This window comes from Xyrauchen texanus, chromosome 49 (assembly GCF_025860055.1).
Source record: "Xyrauchen texanus isolate HMW12.3.18 chromosome 49, RBS_HiC_50CHRs, whole genome shotgun sequence".
Taxonomy (NCBI): domain Eukaryota; kingdom Metazoa; phylum Chordata; class Actinopteri; order Cypriniformes; family Catostomidae; genus Xyrauchen; species Xyrauchen texanus.
Window position 1 is genome coordinate 8540324 of NC_068324.1, and position 21859 is coordinate 8562182.

General features: G+C 39.1%; 3 protein-coding genes and 1 pseudogene across 8 annotated transcripts; 2 read left to right on the plus strand and 2 right to left on the minus strand.

Moving 5' to 3' along the window:
- The first annotated feature begins 1755 nt into the window (after nucleotides 1-1755).
- Nucleotides 1756-4376, plus strand: LOC127640243 (coiled-coil domain-containing protein 113-like; annotated as a pseudogene).
- A 14-nt stretch (nucleotides 4377-4390) lies between these two features.
- On the minus strand, nucleotides 4391-10039 carry LOC127640708 (zinc finger protein 319-like). The gene is made up of 2 exons (XM_052123409.1): nucleotides 9720-10039; nucleotides 4391-8648 (listed from the first exon to the last, which is right to left on the minus strand). Exon 2 carries the CDS (start codon nucleotides 8332-8334, stop codon nucleotides 6526-6528), a length of 1809 nt encoding a protein of 602 aa, XP_051979369.1. The 5' UTR covers nucleotides 8335-8648; nucleotides 9720-10039; the 3' UTR covers nucleotides 4391-6525.
- Nucleotides 10040-10160: 121 nt separating this feature from the next.
- usb1 (U6 snRNA biogenesis 1) lies at nucleotides 10161-16135 on the plus strand. Of its 6 annotated transcripts, none has more exons than XR_007970098.1 (8): nucleotides 10161-10720; nucleotides 10825-11033; nucleotides 11167-11350; nucleotides 11434-11487; nucleotides 11598-11703; nucleotides 12833-13230; nucleotides 15586-15669; nucleotides 15797-15825. XR_007970098.1 is itself a non-coding variant. In XM_052123245.1 (7 exons), the coding sequence occupies exons 2-7, from the start codon at nucleotides 10922-10924 to the stop codon at nucleotides 15899-15901; spliced, it is 645 nt and encodes a 214-aa protein (XP_051979205.1). In that variant the 5' UTR covers nucleotides 10161-10725; nucleotides 10825-10921; the 3' UTR covers nucleotides 15902-16135. The 6 variants fall into 6 exon arrangements, 4 of the variants coding, with proteins under 4 accessions (XP_051979205.1, XP_051979204.1, XP_051979202.1 ...); XR_007970099.1 differs by having other exon boundaries at nucleotides 12833-12991; nucleotides 15797-15821; XM_052123245.1 differs by lacking the exon at nucleotides 12833-13230 and having other exon boundaries at nucleotides 10161-10725; nucleotides 15797-16135.
- A 181-nt stretch (nucleotides 16136-16316) lies between these two features.
- Nucleotides 16317-21670, minus strand: pla2g15 (phospholipase A2, group XV). The gene is given in 7 exon segments (XM_052123241.1): nucleotides 16317-17330; nucleotides 17333-17575; nucleotides 18216-18440; nucleotides 19276-19374; nucleotides 19453-19571; nucleotides 19650-19806; nucleotides 21325-21670. Coding segments are annotated over 7 exon segments (1251 nt in total). The 5' UTR covers nucleotides 21467-21670; the 3' UTR covers nucleotides 16317-17064.
- Nucleotides 21671-21859: the final 189 nt, after the last annotated feature.

A 21859-nucleotide genomic window follows, 5' to 3' on the forward strand; every position in this document is an offset into this window, starting at 1 on the left:
TGCTATCCCAGATGTGTATGACTTTCTGTCTTCTGCAGAACACAAAGATAAATAGAATATTTCAGCCCTGTAGGTCCTCACAATGCAAGTGAATGGTGACCAGAAGTTCCAAAAAGCACATAAAGGCAGCAATAAAGTAATTTATTCAACTACAGTGGTTAAATCCATCCAAATCCAAAAATAATGTGAAAGTGGAGATTTATAATAATAATAATAAAAAAAAGACTTAAATATTTATCTGTTCCTCACACCCAGGGTTGGGAAGGTTATTTTTTTAAATGTTTGCCATTTCCATTTCTTCGTTTGGCAGATGCTTTTATTCCAACACAGATTACAGAATACATGCTGTAAAATACCATTTGTAATGTATTCTGTTAGATTACTAAAGATCAGTAACGTAGGCCTATTATAAATACTTTGGATTACTTCATCTGCACTGGTAGATTTGTTCACTTGTTTTGATGATAATAACTCTGTCAGTACAGTAAGACAAAATACACATGTTAAAAATACATTCTCTGAAAAACCTAAATATCTTATGCAGTGATGTTTCTAAAATCAAATTGATCTTGTTTTAAGTATTTTTATATATTTTTACAGGAATAAAATAAAAAAATATTCTAAAAAATCAAAGGTCTTACTAGAAAAATAAGAAATTATGATGCAAATGTGAATTTTCTTGATAAAAAAAGAAGAGAAAACGTGCCTGTTACATGTAAAATGGCTAGAAATATAATTTTATCATAGCATAAAGGTGACAATTTACACAAGGTTTATTTCTATTTCGTGTGCTCCAAACTTACTTCTCTGTCTGCTCGTATGAATGTAACACATCATAAGAAAGTGTTTCACTGCTGTTCAAATGCACTTTGGATCGCATCATTTATATGGAGTAATCTCTTCAGTAATCAAAATACATTTAGAATGTAACTGTATTATAATTACCAATTATTTTATTGTAACTGTAGTGGAATACAGTTACTTATATTTTGTATTTTAAATACATAATCCCGTTACATGATTTTCGTTACTCCCCAACCCTGCTCACACTTATCATATCGCTACTGAAGACATGGATTTAACCACTGGAGTAATATGGATTCATTTTATGCTGTCTTTATGTGATCTTTTGAGGTGCAAAGTTTTGGCCAGTATTCACTTGCATTGCGAGGACCTGCAGAGCTGAGATATTCTTCTAAAAAAATGTGTTTGTGTTTTGATGAAGAAAGAAAGTCAAACACATCTGACATGGCATGAGGGTGAATAAATGATGAGAGAATTTTCATTTATCTTTGAACTGTTTGTTTAAAACGATTAAATGATACATATTTTTATGAGAAATGGTTTTGGTGTATATTGAATTTCACAGCTTGCTAAAGTTACACAAGATTCACCCCAAAACAAATTATGCTTAAAAAATCAGGGCGTTTTTAGAAGCAGTTTCTTCCAAAAATACTTTCAACGAGGAAAAAAGATACATCAATATGTCATCAATATCAATGGTTGAGTTTTTGTGGGTAAGTCACCAATCAAATAAATAAATAAATAAATGTTCTCGTAACAATACAGCCGATATTAAACCTACAAAATAATAACACCCACTTTACTTTGGAGAGTCTGGTTGATTTATGTATATTTTTAAGTATATTAGAGATATGTTTTTAGAATGCATCATAATAAATGTATCTTTTAAATAGTATCAATAATGGAAACAAACTCGTACGAGAAACCAGGTCAACCTTTACCATAGCAACAATGGCAGAGACGGAGAGTAAAACCGACGCTGATCCCAAACGAACTGTTGAACTTGAAGAGGATTTGAAGTGAGGGACAAATGTAATGTTTAAATCTTGGCCAAGTCTTACTTTTGTAATAGGCAAAAATTATCCTAGTTTAACGTTTCTATGTTCTTATTTTGAAATTCTGTATTTCCTTAAATTCAAGACGGTCAAATGCATTGCTACAAGGAGGTGTTTGAGACTAACATTAGTAGGACGGATCACTAGCTGGATCAGAATTCAGCTTCGCCGGAGATGGGAAATGTATTTTATGTTACATCGCTGTAATAATCAGAATCTATTAAAGGTATATTCAGAGTTCAATAAAGCTAAACTCAGTTGACAGCATTTGTGGGATAATTTTGATTTGCACAAAAAAAAAAAAGATCTGCGTTAGAGCTAGGCGTGTACAATAGAAGTGAATAGGGTAAAAAAAAAAATCACTGTTTCGAAGGATAGCCACAAGTCATTAACAATATTCGTGTTAGCATGATTTTAGTTTGAACCTTTTCTGTGTATATCCAATTTTACAACTTCTTTGCCATGATGACATAACTCCTTAAAACCTAAATCGATTTTTACATCTCAAATAATACAGAAGTTTAACAGAAGAATTAATGCAAGTGCTTTTAAAAAATTGCAAACGTCACATTTCTGTCTTTAAACTCTCCAAAAAACTTGGTCCCATTCACTTCCATTGCGAGTAGTAGTACCTCAGTGTAACCTAAATATTTGCGTTTTATTTAAAGGAGGAAAGAATCTACACAATTTTTTGTGGTAATCAACATTATGCCACAAATGATTTCAATTAAGCGTAACTTATTTTGAACCCAAAATATTCCTTTAATGTGAAATATTGTCTATATACATTTTGTAATTGTTATTATTTAATATTGATATGGTAATATTGTATATTTTTTTTATTTTGTGAAATTGTGAGTTTATAACTGTTCTGTGTTCATCTCAGGAGTCGAGGAAGGAAGACCAGAGTACAAACTCCAGAAGCAACAGCTCCTGACACTGGAACAGAAATGTGATGTCACCCAGAGCATGCATGATGATCAACAATCTGAAGAGACTTCAAGACAGTTCAGAGAGAGCACTGGACAATTACAAGGTTATTAGACAAGTGTGAGAACAAGTTGATGAGGCTGTCACAAATACATTTCACAAGCATAAATAATGGATTCTGTCCTCTACAAACAACTCTGGAGGAAGCTGATATCCACTTGGCAGAGTTGAACTTCAAAATCATAATCAAATACTCAACCTGACTGAGAAGGTGCATCGGAAGAATGCTGCACTCCTCGCAAAAAAGAGAACAACAGGAGGAGATGGCTGAGGGGTTGACTGTGTTGGACTTCGACCACCTCAAGATTGAGAACATCAAATCTCGAAAACACACGGATGAACAAAACCACAAACATCTGGATCTCAAACTGCTTGCAGGGAAAACCTTGTAGGCCTTGAACTTTTAGAAGGTGAGGTGCTCAAAAGGTGGTCAGCACTACAGATATCAGTCTAAAGACCTTGCATGCCACAATGTATTGAATTGCTACATCACATCACAGTTTTAGGTCAGTAAGGCATTGAAGACCTAAAACGGGGAACTGTTGCACTGCAAAAGGTTGTGCTTCCAGAATTGTCCTGTCTTGCAGGAGAAGCTTCATACCTTGACAAACAAGTCAGACATTCTGAGCAGTGACATCAATTTACGTATGAAGTTACTGGTTAAGATTGAGGAGACCAAGCTAGCAGAGGTCTGGATTTTAAAATTCCTAACATGTGATTGAATATCTCTAAAACGACCATCAGAACATTCTGACATTTAGTGCTGTTACTCTGAAGCTTCAGAAATCACACTGAGGTAAATGACTAAATATTTCTACATTACAACTACATTACTGAAAGTGACAATACTCCTGTAAAATTGCTACATTTTTATTTTATTATTAAATGCCATTGTAATAGCTACAATGTTATTTCAGTGAACTAAAGTCTTGACATGGAACTTTTTATTCCTGACAGGAGTGCAGCAAAGCAGAGGCTCTGAACAGGAAGTTGAGGGGCCAGTTGGCTGACTTTCACGTACCACATGTTCTACAGTATATCCAAGTTAAATACTCCCATAGCCAGTTGTAGAAGAATGTAAGAGCATAGGAACGCAAGGTGGAGATTGCTGATGTGATAATTTTTCAAAAGTTATGAATATTGTAAAAGCCCGGGTAATCTATATATGGCAGGGAATTCCAGAACAAATCATCTCATTACATTTATATTGGTCTGTTATTTCAGCAATATTTCCAGATGGCATTAAAAACACACACTAAAGCCTGGGACAAGCTTTGCATTGCTGCTGGAGCCGGACAAGCATTTGCACGACAAGCAGCGATGGATGCAGAATTGTGTGGGCTTTTTAGACACCAAAAACCTATTGTGAAAGTCAAAATAATATTCTCAATGCCAACTATCATATATTTTTTATCAAAAGATGCCCATTCTATCTTGCATGTTCCGATCAATTCTAGTATAAAATCACCAGACATTAATACAAACATGAATATAATCAAGAAAATAAATTCAATCTTACATCAATGACACATAACTATACATTATTAATAAAAGGTTTATTAGTTAGTGCTGTGTATATTAAATGCTACATACAGATATTTGAGCATGAATGTCACATCAACCGCCACATGAAGTTTTCTTACTAGCTCATTCACAATCTACAATTTGAAAAAAGCTAAGAAGTATGTGCGCTCAGAAACGCAAATACTTGGAACAGATTACAGGAACTAACACAGCAGGCATGCACGGGGGTGGCGAGGTCTTAGAACCATAGAGGAAGGCCATTTACCTCCATTGAGCTGGTAGGCGAAGGTATAGCTAAATCTCCATTTACCTTCTATGGTCCTGACACCTCTGCTAAGAATATAGATATTTATATAAAGATTTTAAACAATATTACAAAAAAGTAATATACAAACATGAACATAAAAAAAAACGACATCCTTTAAAAAAACAAACAAACCCCAACTGTTTTTTTGATTCTTAATGCCTACAGTTTAAAAAAAACTCCCCTTGATTTGTGTGTGTTTGTTTTAAACAATGGATATAGATACAATAAATGGGATGTGGGGGAAAATTAATGCCAAAATGTCACCTCTAACTCTATTGTACAGTCCTAGGAGAAACCTAACAGCTAGACTGAGAAGTTTTCAAGGGCCAGTCAACGTATATAATACTGCATAAGCAACAAAGCAGAGAATGTTTTTGCCCCAGGATATGGTGGGAAATTTTGATGGGAACTTTGGGTTGGGAGGGGTTGAAAGTTGAAAAAGATGAGGCAAATCAAGACTTGCACAGTTTGTTCCTTTCAAATGTTAAAAATGTTTACTACTGTCAAATGCACGTGTCTTCTAAAATTAAAAAAGGAGTGTATTTAATTCATAATAAATCAAATTTGATCACTGTTGTTACCTTTAAATCAAACAAGACCCCTACATACATACAACAATAAAATAAAAATAGGGGCAAAAACCTTTATAAAAAACAGACTCAACTTTCACACAACCCTGAACACACCAATTACAATCCAATCTACATCTACAAATAGGCTGAAATTAATTTAAAATGTAAATCAGAAACAAAAATGAAAAGAATGTATGAACCAAAACTTCACATAATGAAAAACTACTTATAAAATTGTGGTGCAGTTTAAGAAAGACAACGCAATATCTAATGACAGGACTAGTAAACAAGTTGCATACATACTATGTACATACAGTAATATAGGAAGTCTTTTCAGGTTTTTCGGCAATTTTCAGGACAGCTGAACTGATTCTTGTGGAAATATGAACTGTTTGTATACAAGAGTGAAGTTTACATTTCTATATAGATTCTACTGTATATATTATGTATAATATCAGTGAAATATAAAGACCTTCTGAGGTCATTTATACTTCCGCTGGTTAACAATCTGTCCCATTTAGCGGTGCGGTACAGTACATTGATGGTTTTTGGTACATACCTTTATTTACCAGAACAAGGGGAACTTCAACATAGACACATACAGACATAGTTCATAAGAGCACAATTTTGACCCCCTTTTTGTATTTGTCATATCTATTAGCTACTAATGAGCTGTGTGGCAAGTGTAATACACTCTACTAGAGTGAGGTTAGTAATTGGAGTATAGTTCTTTATTCATAGATGTTACATATTTATGAATAGATTTGTCAGACAACAGGCACTCAATGAGCCATCTCAATTACATTATTTACTATAAACCTTTTTTGTCTTGGGATCTGCAGAATTGATAGGGAGCATTGTAAGATCTCACTGTACGAGTCGTTTAAATTGGTTGTAAGCCATGTCCTATAATTCTCAATGATCGGCAAAAGCTGCCCTACAGAACTAGAACCATATATAAACCAACAATACATAATGTTCAGTTAGGGTATTGTGTTTAATTTTTCCACTTGTAACATAGTCTTTGTCTCTCTAACCACTACATAACATAGTCAATCAAATTATTGATGTATGATGTAGGAGTTGATGTCTCCTGATATCAAATGGGAAATATGTATCAAACAAAATGGGGTTAATTAGGTTGTTGGGCCTTTGACTCATTGATAGGACAGTTAAATTAAAAAATAATTTCACTAGGCAAACAGTTTTGATAAAAGGGTTCAACTTGGTGAGTTCTGCTTTTACCTTGAAGATGAGGGTGGGAGGGCACAGCTTATTGAATGAGAGAGGACACAGGGTATCCCCCACCTTCGGCCGTGTGCTGAACTGTATGCTCCTGGAGTGCTCCTAGATCTGCAAAACGCTCTCCGCACCACACACATTTGAACTGAGCATCTCTCGCATGCACACTTTGATGCTTGGCCAGGTGCTCACGCTGCTTGAAGCCCTTGTCACAACTGGCACACTTGTAGGGCTTCTCGCCTGTGTGGACGCGTCTGTGCCGCTGCATCTCCGAGGAGTACTTGAAGCGCTTCTCACAGTCAGGACACTTTAAGGGCTTCTCCCGTGATGGGTCACATCGGTGCTGCACGAACTCTGATGAGGACAGGAAGCGTCGGTCACACAGTGAACATTTTAGAGGCTTCTCGGTGCAGTGCGAATTCTGATGCCGCTGTAGCGTTGTTGCCTTTTTATAAGCCTTTCCACACACGTCACACTTGTAGGGCTTGTCTGGATTTGTTGGTGTCGAGGAGGACTCGCCACATTTGTGACGCAGCAGCTCCCCGGATTGACTAAAGCCCTTGCCGCAGGAGGCGCACTTGAAGAGGTTGTCCATGCCGTGAACGTGCTGGTGGTACAACAGGTGGGACGGCTGCAGGAAGCCCTTGTCGCACAAGTTGCATTTGAAGGGCCGGTCGGCAGAGGCCTTGTGTGTGCGTCGATGTCGCACCAGGGCGTACTGTTGCTTAAAGCTCATCTGGCAATCTTCACAGTGGAACGGCCGTTCTTCCGAGTGGGTGCGTTCATGCTGCCTCAGGTCAGACGGGCGCTTAAAGCCCTTCCCGCATGTGGCGCACCGAAATGGCCGAGCACCTTGCGGCTGACATTGGTGGTGCAGGAGCTCAGAAGACTCTTTGAAATGTAACTCACAAAGGTTGCACTTGAACAGGTGCTCGCCGGAGTGGGCATACATGTGACGGACCAGGTGAGAGCGGTGCTTGAAGCTCTTCTCACACACAGCACACTTGAATGGCCGTTCGGAGCTGTGGGTACGCTGATGGTGGGCTAGATGAGAGGACTGGCTGAAGCTTTTGTCGCATGTTTCACATTTAAATGGCTTCTCACCCGTGTGGACACGCTCGTGACGGGTTAACTCAGACAAATGACGGAAGCCCTTAGAGCACACCGAGCATTTATAAGGCCTATCAGGTTGTGAAGGCTCGAACGTAGGCTGGCCGGATGTCCCAACAGCAGTGCTTCCACTGGATGATGCTTCATCATTGGACGGCTGTCCTGGGTTGCCAGAAGATGATGTGGGTGTAGCATTTCCCGAGGAGCCTGGCCGGTAAGTTTTTTCACATATGGAGCACTTCATGGGATTGCTGCTGTTATGGGCATTGTGGTGCTGTGCTAGCGAAGTTAGCAAGGAGAAGCCCATCTTGCACACTCCGCACACAAAGGGTTTCTGTTCCACCTGCACACACTGGTGCTCCAAGAGGTCGGTGGCTTGGTGAAAGATCTTCAGACACTGTGTGCACTGAAAAGAACGGTCTTGGCTTACCATGCACTGGTGCTCATGTGGATTAGCCAGATGGGAGATGTCGTGGCCACATGCACCACACTTGTGCCCGCCCTCGTTCCCTACGTGCAAGGAAGGCTGCTGCGCTTGTGCCGGATGCTGCTGCTGGTTGTGCTGTTGACTGTGATGCTGCTGCTGCTGCTGGGACTGTTGTTGTTGCAGTGCCGTGTCCTGCTGGAGGACAATGCCGTAGACGGTGCAGCCCAGGGCATCTGCGCCTGGTGGTATGGTATGCACCACTGGAGGCGGGGCAACAGCATGCTGCTGCCACGCCTCCGTCATCCGGGCTCTGGTGTACGGATTCAGCTTTGAGCCGTAGTTGGACCTCTTACCGTGCGAATCCAGGGGGAAGGGATTGTTGGATTGCCCTCGATGGGAAAGGTGGGATGGCAGAGAGGAACTTATTTTGACAGCTCTTGTGAAGACGACAAATGAAGAAAAAAGTATCTAATAATGGTTTCTGGAACACTTTTTGACTCTTGAAAAAGAGCAAACTGACGAGGGAGTGAGCTTCAAAGTTGTAACGTCTGGGACAACAGATTTTAACTCAAATAAGGAGCTTGACCTTCTTCATCACCATCTGATTTGGTGTAACCCTACAAGAGAAAAACAAGACATCAGTCAGCATGAAAAATTACAATGAAGTGCTCCACAGATCTTAAGGGGTGTTCACACGGACAGTGATTTTCTGTGACAGAAGAACATCAGTATTTAATGCAAATGCACAGCAACACAATGCTATGCTACTATGATATTGATCCACATTATGACATATTACATACTGAATTCGATTAGCAAATTCTACTTGCAACCCGCTGTCAGTGTGAACACCCCTTTAAAAATGTAACCAGGATTTGAGTGTTGGATGACTGTTCTGTAATTTTTTTGTTAACTAACCTATCCACTCCAAATTATACTAACCCTATACTATGTACACACTTTCAACGGAGCGGAGTAATTTATCAATAAAAAACATATAAAATTGAAAAGCATCATACAACCCAAATGTAATCTTTTAAGTGACACATAGGACCGCTGATAAAATTAGGAGTTTAATCTGACAGGTCACTTTAAGCCAAATAAAACATATTAGATCTCTCTGCTTTTCCAGCTGTTGGTACACCCCAGGCGAAGCTGCGTCCATGTTAGACCATGGTAAAAGGGATTGGCCAGCAAGCCTAATGCCAAACCCCAAGCTTTGTGTCAAAACCTAGTGGGATGCTAAGGTACAGCATTTTTGACCGCATATGATGCTCAAAATGCTGTCTAGGCATGCTTCTCGCTAGGTCTTTTTGTCTCCATCCCACAGCATTCACCGAAAATTCAAAGCATGCGTGGGTTATATAAATGTATTTGTAAACAATTCACGCGCATGTAAGCTATTAGAGTAGCGGTGTTTTTTTTTTTTTTTTTTGCAGTGCATACGTGCCGGTGACAAATCTTTTACGTTAGCTTGTACCAGATAAAAACGGCCAATATTAATGTCAAATACAGACCCCTACAGTTTTAAAAAATAAATCGTTTTCAAGCCACTTGGAAGAAAACACATTCTGCTGTGCAAAATGGCTAACCACTATTTGCAAACGGGCTAACAGGCTAGCTTTAGCTTCAAAACACACATTTCTACACACATTTTCTCCCTTGTTATGATCAGACATGCATATCACCTTTTCAGAACCGGGTGCCACTCTGAGGTTTACTATCATGAATTGGGGTTGGTTAAAAATCAGCCGGTGTTGTTTTTGAAAGCCGTAAATCCGCTGTCTTTCCTAGGCCGCACCCCCGCTCCGTGCACACAAAAACAAACGAAAAGCCCTGCCAGCGCTCCCGAATCTCTCTCAGACTGCTCCGTAGAAATCCGACAACAGTCTTTTCAGAGTTTACAACGCATTTAATGGAGCAGACTGGAGAGGCGAGCCCGGCACATAGTGTGTTTTATTTCGGGTTGGGATCGCTGACCGCCGAAACCCCCGACAGCCGCACGGGAACCTGAATAACGCATAATTGGCATCCTCACAAAACACACCGGAACTCGGTGTGTGTGTGTGTGTGTGTGTGTGTGTGTGTGTGTGTGTGTGTGTGTGTGTGTGTGTGTGTGTGTGTTTTAATGGCTTTAGATTTACCTATTCAAACCCTCAACTCAAATACAACGCCTTTAAAATATACACATATCGGTTGGTGTGACGGGACGAGTGGTTATTTTATTACAAAGTTGTATTTACAATTAGTAAAAAGTAAAAAGAAACGGGATTCTAGCCAGCAGCTAACACACTTTGTACATGTAAACAATGTATGTCAGTGTTATGGCCATTTCGGAGGCACAGGGTTTACGTTATGTACATACGCTTAATAGCATGTTGTTGAGGGGTGCTGTATTATTTTTGAAGGGCGGAATGCAAAGCAGTCGGAACCATTTGAATAAATATTTGTTGTATTAGGGGTGCTGTGATGAAGAGGCACTGGTTTTTTTTTGAACGGAAGAATCATTGCTGATCTGACTGGACTTTTACCCTTATATGTTTTTAGTGTTACATAGGTTTTACCTTTTTTATTTTAGCATGATTGTTAATTACAGTAGTAGCAGCTCTGAGGAGGAAACTGAAAACTCTACTAAAGATGATTCCTCACCTCCAAGAAAAAAAAGAAAACCTGACACTACTGAAACAAGGTTTGGTGCGTTTGGACTTCTTTTTCCAGCATTTATATTACTTTTATTGGCTTTTTCCATTATGTCATCATCCAATTTTGTATAAATTTTTTTTGTCTGTATAGCAGCAGTGAACCTTTGGATCATGGGTCTGCCAAAAGGACAAAAGATAAGGCAACCCACAAAACACCTCGCCTACCTCTGCCTGAGAGTGTGAAGGAGATGTTCAGAGAATCAGATGATCAATTGACTGATAACAGTGAAGAGCATGGAGGGCGATTGCGGTCATTCCAGCATGAGCGGGGCAACTGGGCAACATATGTGTTCTTTACATGTAGGCCTAATCTTTTTGCTTGCACTTCAGTATAGGTTGGCACAAGGAAATTTATCAGGACTCGGGGTCCAAAAATGACCCAAATATTTAAAATGTGGAGGCCCTTTTGACTGCCCTTTTAATTTTCTTTTAGATAACCCTGAGGACTCTTTCCTGGAGCTTCTCAATGAAATGATGGTTGTCGCAGCATCTCACGGCATTCCTCTGACCCCGTCTGAAGAGTTCCACGTCAGTCTGTCAAAGACAGTGGTTCTGCGGCACCACTGGATCCAGCCTTTCATCCAGTCAATTCGGACCATGCTGACACCGTGCCGGAAGTCTGTGATATCCAGTCAAGACCTCATTGTATTATTGTGACTTCTGTCATTTTCTGTGTGTTTAACTGAAGTTGTTTTCTCAGGTTTTTCTGCATGGCCGATAAACTGAGGGTGTATTCTAATGCAGAAAAGACCAGGTATTTCTTAACTCTTACTGTTTATGACATCACCTTACTATAATTTTAAATATTAAATATTTTAATATATTAATATTCATTAGACTTATCAGTGACTTCATGTTATGCAGGACTTTTCTTGGCTTGGAGATCTCTAGTGGGACATCTCAGTTGCTTGAGCTAATCAAACTAGTGGATGAAACTATGAAGGAATTCAACCTCAGCACCTTTTATAAGGTTACAACTTTTTTATATTCATCAGATTAAAGATTTTGTATATGCAGTTCAGGAAAAAAATTAAGAGACCACTGCAAAATGATCAGTTTCTCTGGATTGGCTATTTATATGTATGTGTTTGAGTAAAATGAACATTTTTGTTTTATTCTGTTAAGTACTGACAACATTTCTCCCAAATTCCAAATAAAAAATATTGTCATTTAGATCATTTATTTGCAGAAAATGACAACTGGTCAAAATAACAAAAAATATGCGATGTTTTCAGACCTCGAATAATGCAAAACTTGGGAAGTTAGTTCCACGAAATCAATATTTGGTGGAATAACCTTGATATTCAATCACAGCTTTCATGCATCTTGGCATGCTCTCTACCAGTCTTTCACATTGCTCCTGGTGCAAAAATTCTCTTGATCACATTCCAGAGGTTTTCAATGGGGTTCAGGTCTGGAGATTGGGCTAGCCATGACAGGGTCTTGTCCAGTGCTCCTCCATCCACACCTTAATTGACCTCGCTGTGTGGCACGGAGCAATTTCCTGCTGGATAAACCAATCCTCAGAGATGGGGAACATTGTCAGAGCAGAAGGAAACAATGTTTCTTCCAGGATAACCTTGATTCGTGTGTCCTTTGACCAGGAGGGACCAGTCATTTTCTGCAAATAAATGCTCTAAATTATAATGTATTGTTTTGTGAATTTGCGTGAAATGTTGTCGGTACTTTATAGAATAAACCAAAACTATTAATTTTATTCAAACACATACCTATAAATTGTAAATCCAGAGAAACTGATAATTTTGCAGTGGTCTCCTAATTTATCCAGGGCTGTGTGTGTATGTATGTGTATATATATATATATATATATATATTACACCAATCAGCAACAACATTAAAACCACCTGCCAAATATTGTGTAGGTCCCCCTCATGTCGCCAAAAGAGCACCAACCCGCATCTCAAGATAGCATTATGTGATGCTGTTCTTCTCACAGTTGTACAGAGTGGTTGTCTGAGTTATCGTAGACTTTGTCAGTTTGAACCAGTCTGGCTATTTTCTGCTGACCTCTCTCATCAACAAGGCATTTCTGTCCACAGAACTGTTGATCGCTGGATGTTTTTTGTTTTTGGTTACAGAAATACTCAGACCAGACCATCTGGCACCAACAATCATGGCACGGTCCAAATCACTGAGATACATTTTTTTTTTCCCATACTGCTGGTTGATGTGAACATTAACTGAAGCTCCTGACCCATGTCTGCATGATTTTTTTAATGCACTGCCACAGTATGTTGGTGAGTATTTCAAACTGCAGATCTCCTGGGATTTTCACACACAAGTCTCTAGAATTTTCTCAGAATGGTGCCAAAAACAAAAAACATCCAGTGAGCGGCAGTTCTGCAGATGGAAACACCTCGTTAATGAGAGAGGTCAACAGAGAATGGCCAGACTGGTTCAAACCGACAGACTATGGTAACTCGGTGCTATTCTGAGATGAGTGTTGGTGCTGTGGGACCTACACAATATTAGACAGGTGGTTTTAATGTTGTGGCTGATCTGTGTGTGTGTGTGTATATGTTTATATATATGTGTATATATATACACTCACCTAAAGGATTATTAGGAACACCTGTTTAATTTCTCATTAATGCAATTATCTAATCAACCAATCGCATGGCAGTTGCTTCAATGCATTTAGGGGTGTGGTCCTGGTCAAGACAATCTCCTGAACTCCAAACTGAATGTCAGAATGGGAAAGAAAGGTGATTTAAGCAATTTTGAGCGTGGCATGGTTGTTGGTGCCAGACGGGCCGGTCTGAGTATTTCACAATCTGCTCAGTTACTGGGATTTTCACACACAACCATTTCTAGGGTTTACAAAGAATGGTGTGAAAAGGGAAAAACATCCAGTATGCGGCAGTCCTGTGGGCGAAAATGCCTTGTTGATGCTAGAGGTCAGAGAAGAATGGGCCGACTGATTCAAGCTGATAGAAGAGCAACTTTGCCTGAAATAACCACTCATTACAACCGAAGTATGCAGCAAAGCATTTGTGAAGCCACAACACGCACAACCTTGAGGCGGATGGGCTACAACAGCAGAAGACCCCACCGGGTACCACTCATCTCCACTACAAATAGGAAAAAGAGGCTACAATTTGCAAGAGCTCACCAAAATTGGACAGTTGAAGACTGGAAAAATGTTGCCTGGTCTGATGAGTCTTGATTTCTGTTGAGACATTCAGATGGTAGAGTCAGAATTTGGCGTAAACAGAATGAGAACATGGATCCATCATGCCTTGTTACCACTGTGCAGGCTGGTGGTGGTGGTGGTGTAATGGTGTGGGGGATGTTTTCTTGGCACACTTTAGGCCCCTTAGTGCCAATTGGGCATCGTTTAAATGCCACGGCCTACCTGAGCATTGTTTCTGACCATGTCCATCCCTTTATGGCCACCATGTACCCATCCTCTGATGGCTACTTCCAGCAGGATAATGCACCATGTCACAAAGCTCGAATCATTTCAAATTGGTTTCTTGAACATGACAATGAGTTCACTGTACTAAAATGGCCCCCACAGTCACCAGATCTCAACCCAATAGAGCATCTTTGGGATGTGGTGGAACAGGAGCTTCGTGCCCTGGATGTGCATCCCACAAATCTCCATCAACTGCAAGATGCTATCCAATCAATATGGGCCAACATTTCTAAAGAATGCTTTCAGCACCTTGTTGAATCAATGCCATGTAGAATTAAGGCAGTTCTGAAGGCAAAAGGGGGTCAAACACAGTATTAGTATGGTGTTCCTAATAATCCTTTAGGTGAGTGTGTATGTGTATATATATATATATATATATATGCTGTCAGTTATTGTTTTTACTTCACCTCTCTGCTGTTATACTGCAGGCCCAAGCTGTTCCAATTGTAGAATCCTCCAGAGGGGAAAAAACTATTGCCATTGATTTTTGCTGATGACCAATAGTTCCAAAAAGCAGCTATCGGTAGAGATTAATTGGTAAAAACTATATATCGGTCTACCTCTAATATCCACTGTTCAATTAATTAGGAGTGCTACAAGAAAAAAGCAGTTGTGAAAAGTCAAGCCATTAAAGAAACACATTTTTGAAGTGAGTAGGACAGAATTGTTTTTAGAAACATTTAAAGAATGAATATAAATCAGTTGTACATAAGTAAAAGCACTCCCAAGAGTTCCATGACCTACATTCTTGCAATTCATCATGCTCCTGTGTGCTGATATCAAAGACAAGAATGAGAACGAATGGGGTGGTTAAATGACTGTGTAGAGTAACTTAACAGAATGAGAATAAAAGGCAAGTGTGAGCATCTCCAGTATTTCCACTAGAGAATGGCAGGAGAATATGCAAGTCTTCATTTATTCTAAAAATTTTGATAACCGGAATATTCCAATAGCTGTGAAGCATGTTCTGGGGACACTACTGTAAAAAGGCAGTGTCCTTTGGATGAGACGTTAAACCAAGGTCCTGACTCTCTGTGGTCATTAAAAATCCCAGGGCACTTCTCGTTAAGAGTAGGGGTGTAACTCCAGTGTCCTGGCCAAGTTACCCCATTGGCCCTCATCAATCATAGCCTCCTAATAATCCCCATCCATTAAATGTCTCTATAACCCTACTCCCTCCTCTCCACCAATAGCTGGTATGTGGTGAGCATACTGGTGCACTGTGGCTGCTGTAACATCATCCACATGGATGCTCACACTGGTGGTGGCTGAGGAGAGTCCCCTGTTCACTGTGTAAAGCACTTTGAGAAAAGCGCTATATAAATGTAACATTCAAGCATGTAAACATTGTTTTGTTTTTTTAAAGGCTTTACCAGAATGTGGACCTTAATTGTAAAATAATCTCTGTTATAGGATCCATCTTTTCATGTAAGCCTTGCCTGGAGTGTGGGTGATCACACAGACAGACTGAAAAGTGCATGTTTATCAGAGTTGCAGGTATCAACCTAAGCAGAATTGCATCATTAACTAAACAAAAATGAGATGAGACAAATATTTGATTAAAGGCAAAGGTCATAGAATTGGTCTGAACTATATTAACCTTCTATGCTTTTAATCTTCACAGGGACTTGTTGATAGTCACGAGGATGGTCCATTTCACATAAAGTTAAACTGTACAGAGCTCCGCTGCAAATCAGGAAACAAAGTCTTTCTGTTTCCCCTCCAGTGATCAAGAAATGTACAATATTTAGTAATATGAACTGAATTCCTTTGTAAATTTCATGTTTTAAAGTTTTCATATATTTAAGCAGAATATAATAAAGTTTTTGTCTGAAATACTAGTAACCATAAAACAAGAATTAGCTATTCTTTGTTCAACAGTACACATTTTTGGTAAAGGGAAATGTATTGTACAGAATTGCAATTTGGGGATTTTTCCAAACCCAGAGCATTGACTCTAAATAGTCTGTTATTTGAGCAACAAACAGTCTTGACTGGTTAGAATTCTTGCAAACATTACTATCTATATGCAACATCCCACATCCTATAATTGAAAGACTTAGTTCCACTTTCCATTTGTTTTGCATCTTAAAATACCAGTTGTTGTTTTTTTTTTTTTCTTCTCCGTAAATAAAACTGGACCAATTTTAACCTTCCAGTGTAATTCCCACAACCCTTTATATAGCACTAACATTTAAAAGGCAAAAAAATAGCTTGCTTCACAATCCATTTTTCAATATATTCAAGAAGTCAGTACATGTAAAAATAAAAAAATGATTGTTCACTTGTAACATTGGTTAGCCTATGGCATGATGACACAAACTGGTTGATAACGAAATGTCTAGCAGTTGTTACACATTCTACATTCAACATCATATAGTAAAATTTCATAAATCAATACTGGTCACAGACCAAAAAACAGCACAGAAATACTGCAGTGTTAGTACAATTTATAGAGTAACCTCTTTGGAAAAAGCATTTAGAAAAGCTCTAGATTAAATTGTAGATTTTTTTGAACTTGTGGCCATAGGAAAATCTCCAAAGATTAAAAACGGAAACTATCTTATACCATTTATAAAAATGTAGTTGACAGATTAATGGCAGGCCATTGCTATTTTGCTGCAACAACAGGAAATGATGTGCTTTTAATCTATAAAGTTAAAATCTCAGATCATTTTAACCCAACAGTAAACTGCTATGTCATCCTGAGAAACCTAAATTCCACAACAATAGTTTGCGCCACTTAACCAATTATCGTAAATTGTTAAAGAACAATTCAGAAGTGATCATGATGAGTAACATCCAACTAAAAAGCAGAACTGGGCCTTGTCCCTTTGCCATCTGGAATGTTCAGTTCAAAATTACTTAGGAAAATGTGAAGGCTGGATGCCATCAAGGTGAAAACAGCACAGATTTGATGTAGGAAACTGTGGTTATGTTCAACAGCATGGCAACATGCTCATTCCCAGGCAGCTCCAACATATGGACGGGTGGCTTCTGTTGACCCATCCAGCGTTTGCATTGTAATGCGCTCAACAGGTTGACCGTTCCATCTCCTTCCCCGTTGATGACGGTGGGTTCTCCATCTGGGAATTTTGTGTAATTGTAGCCCTGAGGTGTAAGGATGCCGCTCCCATAAAGGCAGTGAACGGGCACTCCGGAGGCTCCAGTGCATTGACCAGCGGTTCGGTGTCCTTCCTCATGGCCCAGCCGTCCTCATAATCAATGTCTTTGAAGAAGCGCTGATAGTCCTTGACGGTGTAGGTGTTGTTGGGGGTGGACACCAGGATCATGTCGGAGGGCCAGGTGTGGGCGTAGGGGAAAAGCCAGACGGTGGAAACGGCCGTTCGCTGCTGGGTGCGGATTTTTAAAGGACTTATGACAGGAATGCGGTTGTTATCGCCTGGAACCAAAACCATCAAATGATCAAACCAGACTATATGACTCAATGGAACCTTGACAAAGGTCTTTGAAGACACATGACCAATACCTATAAATGATTACTGATGACAATAACTTCAAATCAATTCAAACAAACTCATATCCCATTAAGGAATAAGGTGTCCTTCCCAAGTATACGGTTTGAATATAGTTATATTCAAACCGGCTAATTCAATATGGTACAAATATAATTGGCCTCAGTGGGTGCTGCGCATTGATATACAAATTAGTTAGCTGAAAAGGTGTCACAGCTGTACCGGTAGAATGATGTATTGGCCAATTAGAATCCAGCACCAGAAATATGCATTATTTAAAAGAAATATTCTGGGATCAGTACAAATTCATCTCAATCGAAAAGATTTGAGGCATATTGTTGATTACCACAAAAATTATTTTGACTCGCCTCTTCTTTAAAATAAGCTGGGTTACAGTGTGGCACTTGCAGTGGACTTGAAAAGGAGGGATGAGTCAAAATACATTTTTATGGTAATCAACATTATGCCATAAATGCTGTCGATTAAACTTAACTTGTAATGAACCCGGAACATTCCTTTAAGGATTTTATTTCATCTCAATCCACAATAAACAAATTTGGCTCTTACCTGTTGCCATAACTCTCAGCGTTTTACCCACTCCAGCCCATGGGGCCCCAAGAGACACAAAGGCCTTAATGTACCGGTCCTTCCAAGCCTGTGGTTGGTGATTAAGGAAATACAGTGTATACATGTTGCCCATGCTGTGTGCAATTAGTACCACTGGGCCTCCGGCCTTATTCGCCATCTCCTCAATCATCTGCTGCAGACTCAAGAAGTAATCCTTGTTCTCATCTATAGGTACCGATCAGAGTAGAAATGTAAAAAAGGATTCAAAAATCAAATCAAACTAAACCCACAATGATACTCATTTTTTACTCTTATTTGATGGTAGGGGGATTTTTATTATCCAGAGCAAGGAGGGCAGTAATAACCCTAGTGAATTATCATGCAAAATCCAGCTTCTGAATGTAGCGGTTCTTAACTCATCCAAGGTGGTTTAGGAGGTTTTTCAGCTGGTAGAACCAAGATTGGCCTGCTAGACCATTGTAGCTAAGTCACCGGAAATCTAGTTGAGTTAGTTAATCATGAAATAAAACATGGTTGAACCTGGCTGACCAGCTTCATCACCTTATATTATCATAAATAGCTAGTGTCACTCCAGACTTTGGGTATAACCAGTCAATAAATTGTACATGCACAGAAAAAGTTTGATTGCTGTGACACTAAAAAAAGTCAGATTTTTTTCATACCAATCAGATTGTTTTTAAGTCAGGCTAACAGGCCTAGATAATGTAGTATGGCTTTGTCCAGCATGTACCTGTATACATGTTAATCTGACCACAGTTGGCCCCGGCATTTTGTGCGTGATCCAAAAGACAGAGGTAACGTGCAACATACAGTATCGGCACTTCCTCAAGATGTTGTCCTGCCTTAAAATATTTGATTATGCATTGTGTCATGTATACTTGGACAGACAGATGAAGACTGTCAATCGACTGCAAAAACCCAGTGTAGCGCGAATATAACTGGCCATATAAACATACTGAATGGCAAGTCTCAATATAATGGATGAAACAAGTCTAGAATTGTTTCTGGGCAACAAAGAGATCTGCAAAGAAATACTCACTTGGGGCCTTACGCCAGTCATAGGGAGCACCTCGAATGTCATCATCTCTTGTATATCCCCAATCAACAAGTGCCTGCACAATAGTGAAGAAGTATATGCCTGAAAGAGACAAGACATTTGTCAAACCAATTTACCAATCAACACATTTTAATAATGGGATAAGAAGTAAACACTCACCAACACTCCGTTTGCTTGGATCCAGATACTCTAAACTGTACGTCTGGCCAAACCCAGGCACTCTGACATCCACCCCTGGAGGACCGTCAGTCAGGTGAGTGGTCCGATTGTACAGTAACCTGGTAAACATAAAATATACTGATTACGTAAATGCACAAAGCCCTTCTCACACCATCAGCTGCCCTTTTACCCTTTACCTCATGTTATCAATCCAGCAGTCAATGGCCACCGGCACCAGCAGTTCCAGGTTCAGCCATAACGTGAAGTAATCCTCTGTCTTCTTGTAGCAGATGTAGTGCACCACACTCGGTTTATCCAGCTTCGCCTCCAGCTGATTTCCAAGGTCTCCTGGAACTGTCAAAAATAATTAATAAAGTCAATGAAATAACATCATGTGCACTGAAAACCCTAATAAGTTAACTAATTTGATTGAGTAAACTCATTCCCTCCGTTAAATTAAGGCACCTCTTCAAAACTTGTGTAATTAAGTTTACTTAACCTGGTGTTCATACAGAATAAACTTAACCATTTAAGTAAAGGTAACTAGATGCAAGTAGACATAACTCAGAATTGCTATTTAAATGTTGCTGTATCTACTTAATAATGTTTAATGAATGGACTCAATGGACTCATAGTAGAACTATGTCAAGGTCAATCATTCATTAACATTCTACATATTAATGCATACAAGTTTACCTGTCCTTCAGTTGCACATGCACAAGGAGAGAACTGAGATAGTGATAACATGGTCCAACTTGACCAATTGGGAAACACAGATCACCCTAATGGTGACATCACACAAAACAACTATTTGCTATTAGGACTTTAAAAGGAGGAAATTAGCAATTATTTCCTGATGCATAAATAATAACAACTAAAAAAATATCACAAATGTAAAGGAGATTACTCCAATGTTAATGAGCTTTCACGTGCAAGGACAAGAGAAATGATCAATGAAGCTTTGATTACACAGGCCTGACACTATCACCACTCAAGAGATAATCTACATATCATCTATTGATTAAACATTCCTATCATGAACAGCACTAATCTCTGCGAGTTTGGCATGGGTTTACACATTTTAACCTCAACTACATCTCTATATATTGTAAACTACATATTGTAAACATTGCAAAGTGTACTTAAGATATCGCTATTAACTTTTTTGTTGAAACAACCCATTTAAAATATCAATCTGCAGTTGTACCGCAGATGACAGAGCAAATCGTTAAAGAATAAGGTTATCTAAAATGTACAACTACAGTTATAACATTTACAAATCACCAATATGGATTCGAAAGAACAAAGTCATTTTTGTGGTCTCACTATAACCGGTTCCGCAAACATCGATAAAAATAAGACACATTTGATTTTATTTTATGGTTTTTTTCCCTCAGGTCATATGACCGCGTCATATGAGAAACCGCCATAGCGAAAATAAACACTCATGAAAACGGAAGCAAACAAGACATTGTCTCTTACGTGATTGATTTTCGCGATGTCATACTTTTCAAACATTTTTAGGCTACTAATGGACCGGGTTTAGACTAATCTATAATTTAATAAATGTCATATTTCTTTACCCTTGTCACAGCTATCTATAAATCAGTATTCATGTTTTTACCCATGATAATAATACATGTAAAAGTTATATAACCACTACATAATACAAGGGCATCTGGTTTAACACTGCACACATATAACAGAGGTTATTTCTCAAGATCTAGTGAGCTGCCTACCTAGGCAACATTCTTGGCCATTATATTCCCTAAAATGCTGTCTACATAGGCAGCTGACTATGTTTTGACACAGCATAGTGGCTCAAAATCAACTGTCACTTGGCAACAAATTGGCTGTAATAAATCAACTTACTCAAAACCACAGGCGGTCGATCCGAGCACAGTTTCCCCGGCGAGCATTTGTGTAAACTTCTGCTGTCGGTAAATGAAAACAACAACACCACCACCAAGCACAGCTGGAGCGAGGCGAGGATCAACCGATGACAGGAAAGCATCTCTTTTAGTGGCTCACACTCTGCTGACTTACAGGATCAAGGATACATTTGGGCCTGTCTGTCCATCACGAGATCTGGGAGTGAAGTGAGAAGAGTCTCTGCTGGGTCTGAGCGACACTGACAGGTTGATGAAGCAAAACAATGTAGCGATCAAGTCATAAGTGTTTTTAAAGCGGCTAGACTGGAGTAAACAATAGCAGAAGGCATCGAGTTGGTGGGCGGAGCTTTTAGATCCAGTTCGATGATGCCATAAAGGGCTGAACTACAAACTCAAAGGAAATTTAGGGTATTTTGACCGTGTCTTTTTTCTGATTTAATTTTTTTTATTTTATTTATATATTTATTTGGTTATGAATGTATTTCCCTTCATTTATTTATTTTTAATAAATGATA

What these genes read in the sequence shown, in the direction of transcription:
- LOC127640708 (XM_052123409.1), bottom strand. Translation starts at nt 8,334, where the DNA reads ATGACGGAGGCGTGGCAGCAGCATGCTGTTGCCCCGCCTCCAGTGGTG.
- usb1 (XM_052123242.1), top strand. Translation starts at nt 10,569, where the DNA reads ATGTTTTTAGTGTTACATAGGTTTTACCTTTTTTATTTTAGCATGATT. An exon ending in CCTGACACTACTGAAACAAG is followed by an intron (nt 10,721 to 10,824) that starts GTTTGGTGCGTT and finishes TTGTCTGTATAG; the next exon opens with CAGCAGTGAACCTTTGGATC. An exon ending in ACCTCAGCACCTTTTATAAG is followed by an intron (nt 11,704 to 15,585) that starts GTTACAACTTTT and finishes TCTCTGTTATAG; the next exon opens with GATCCATCTTTTCATGTAAG.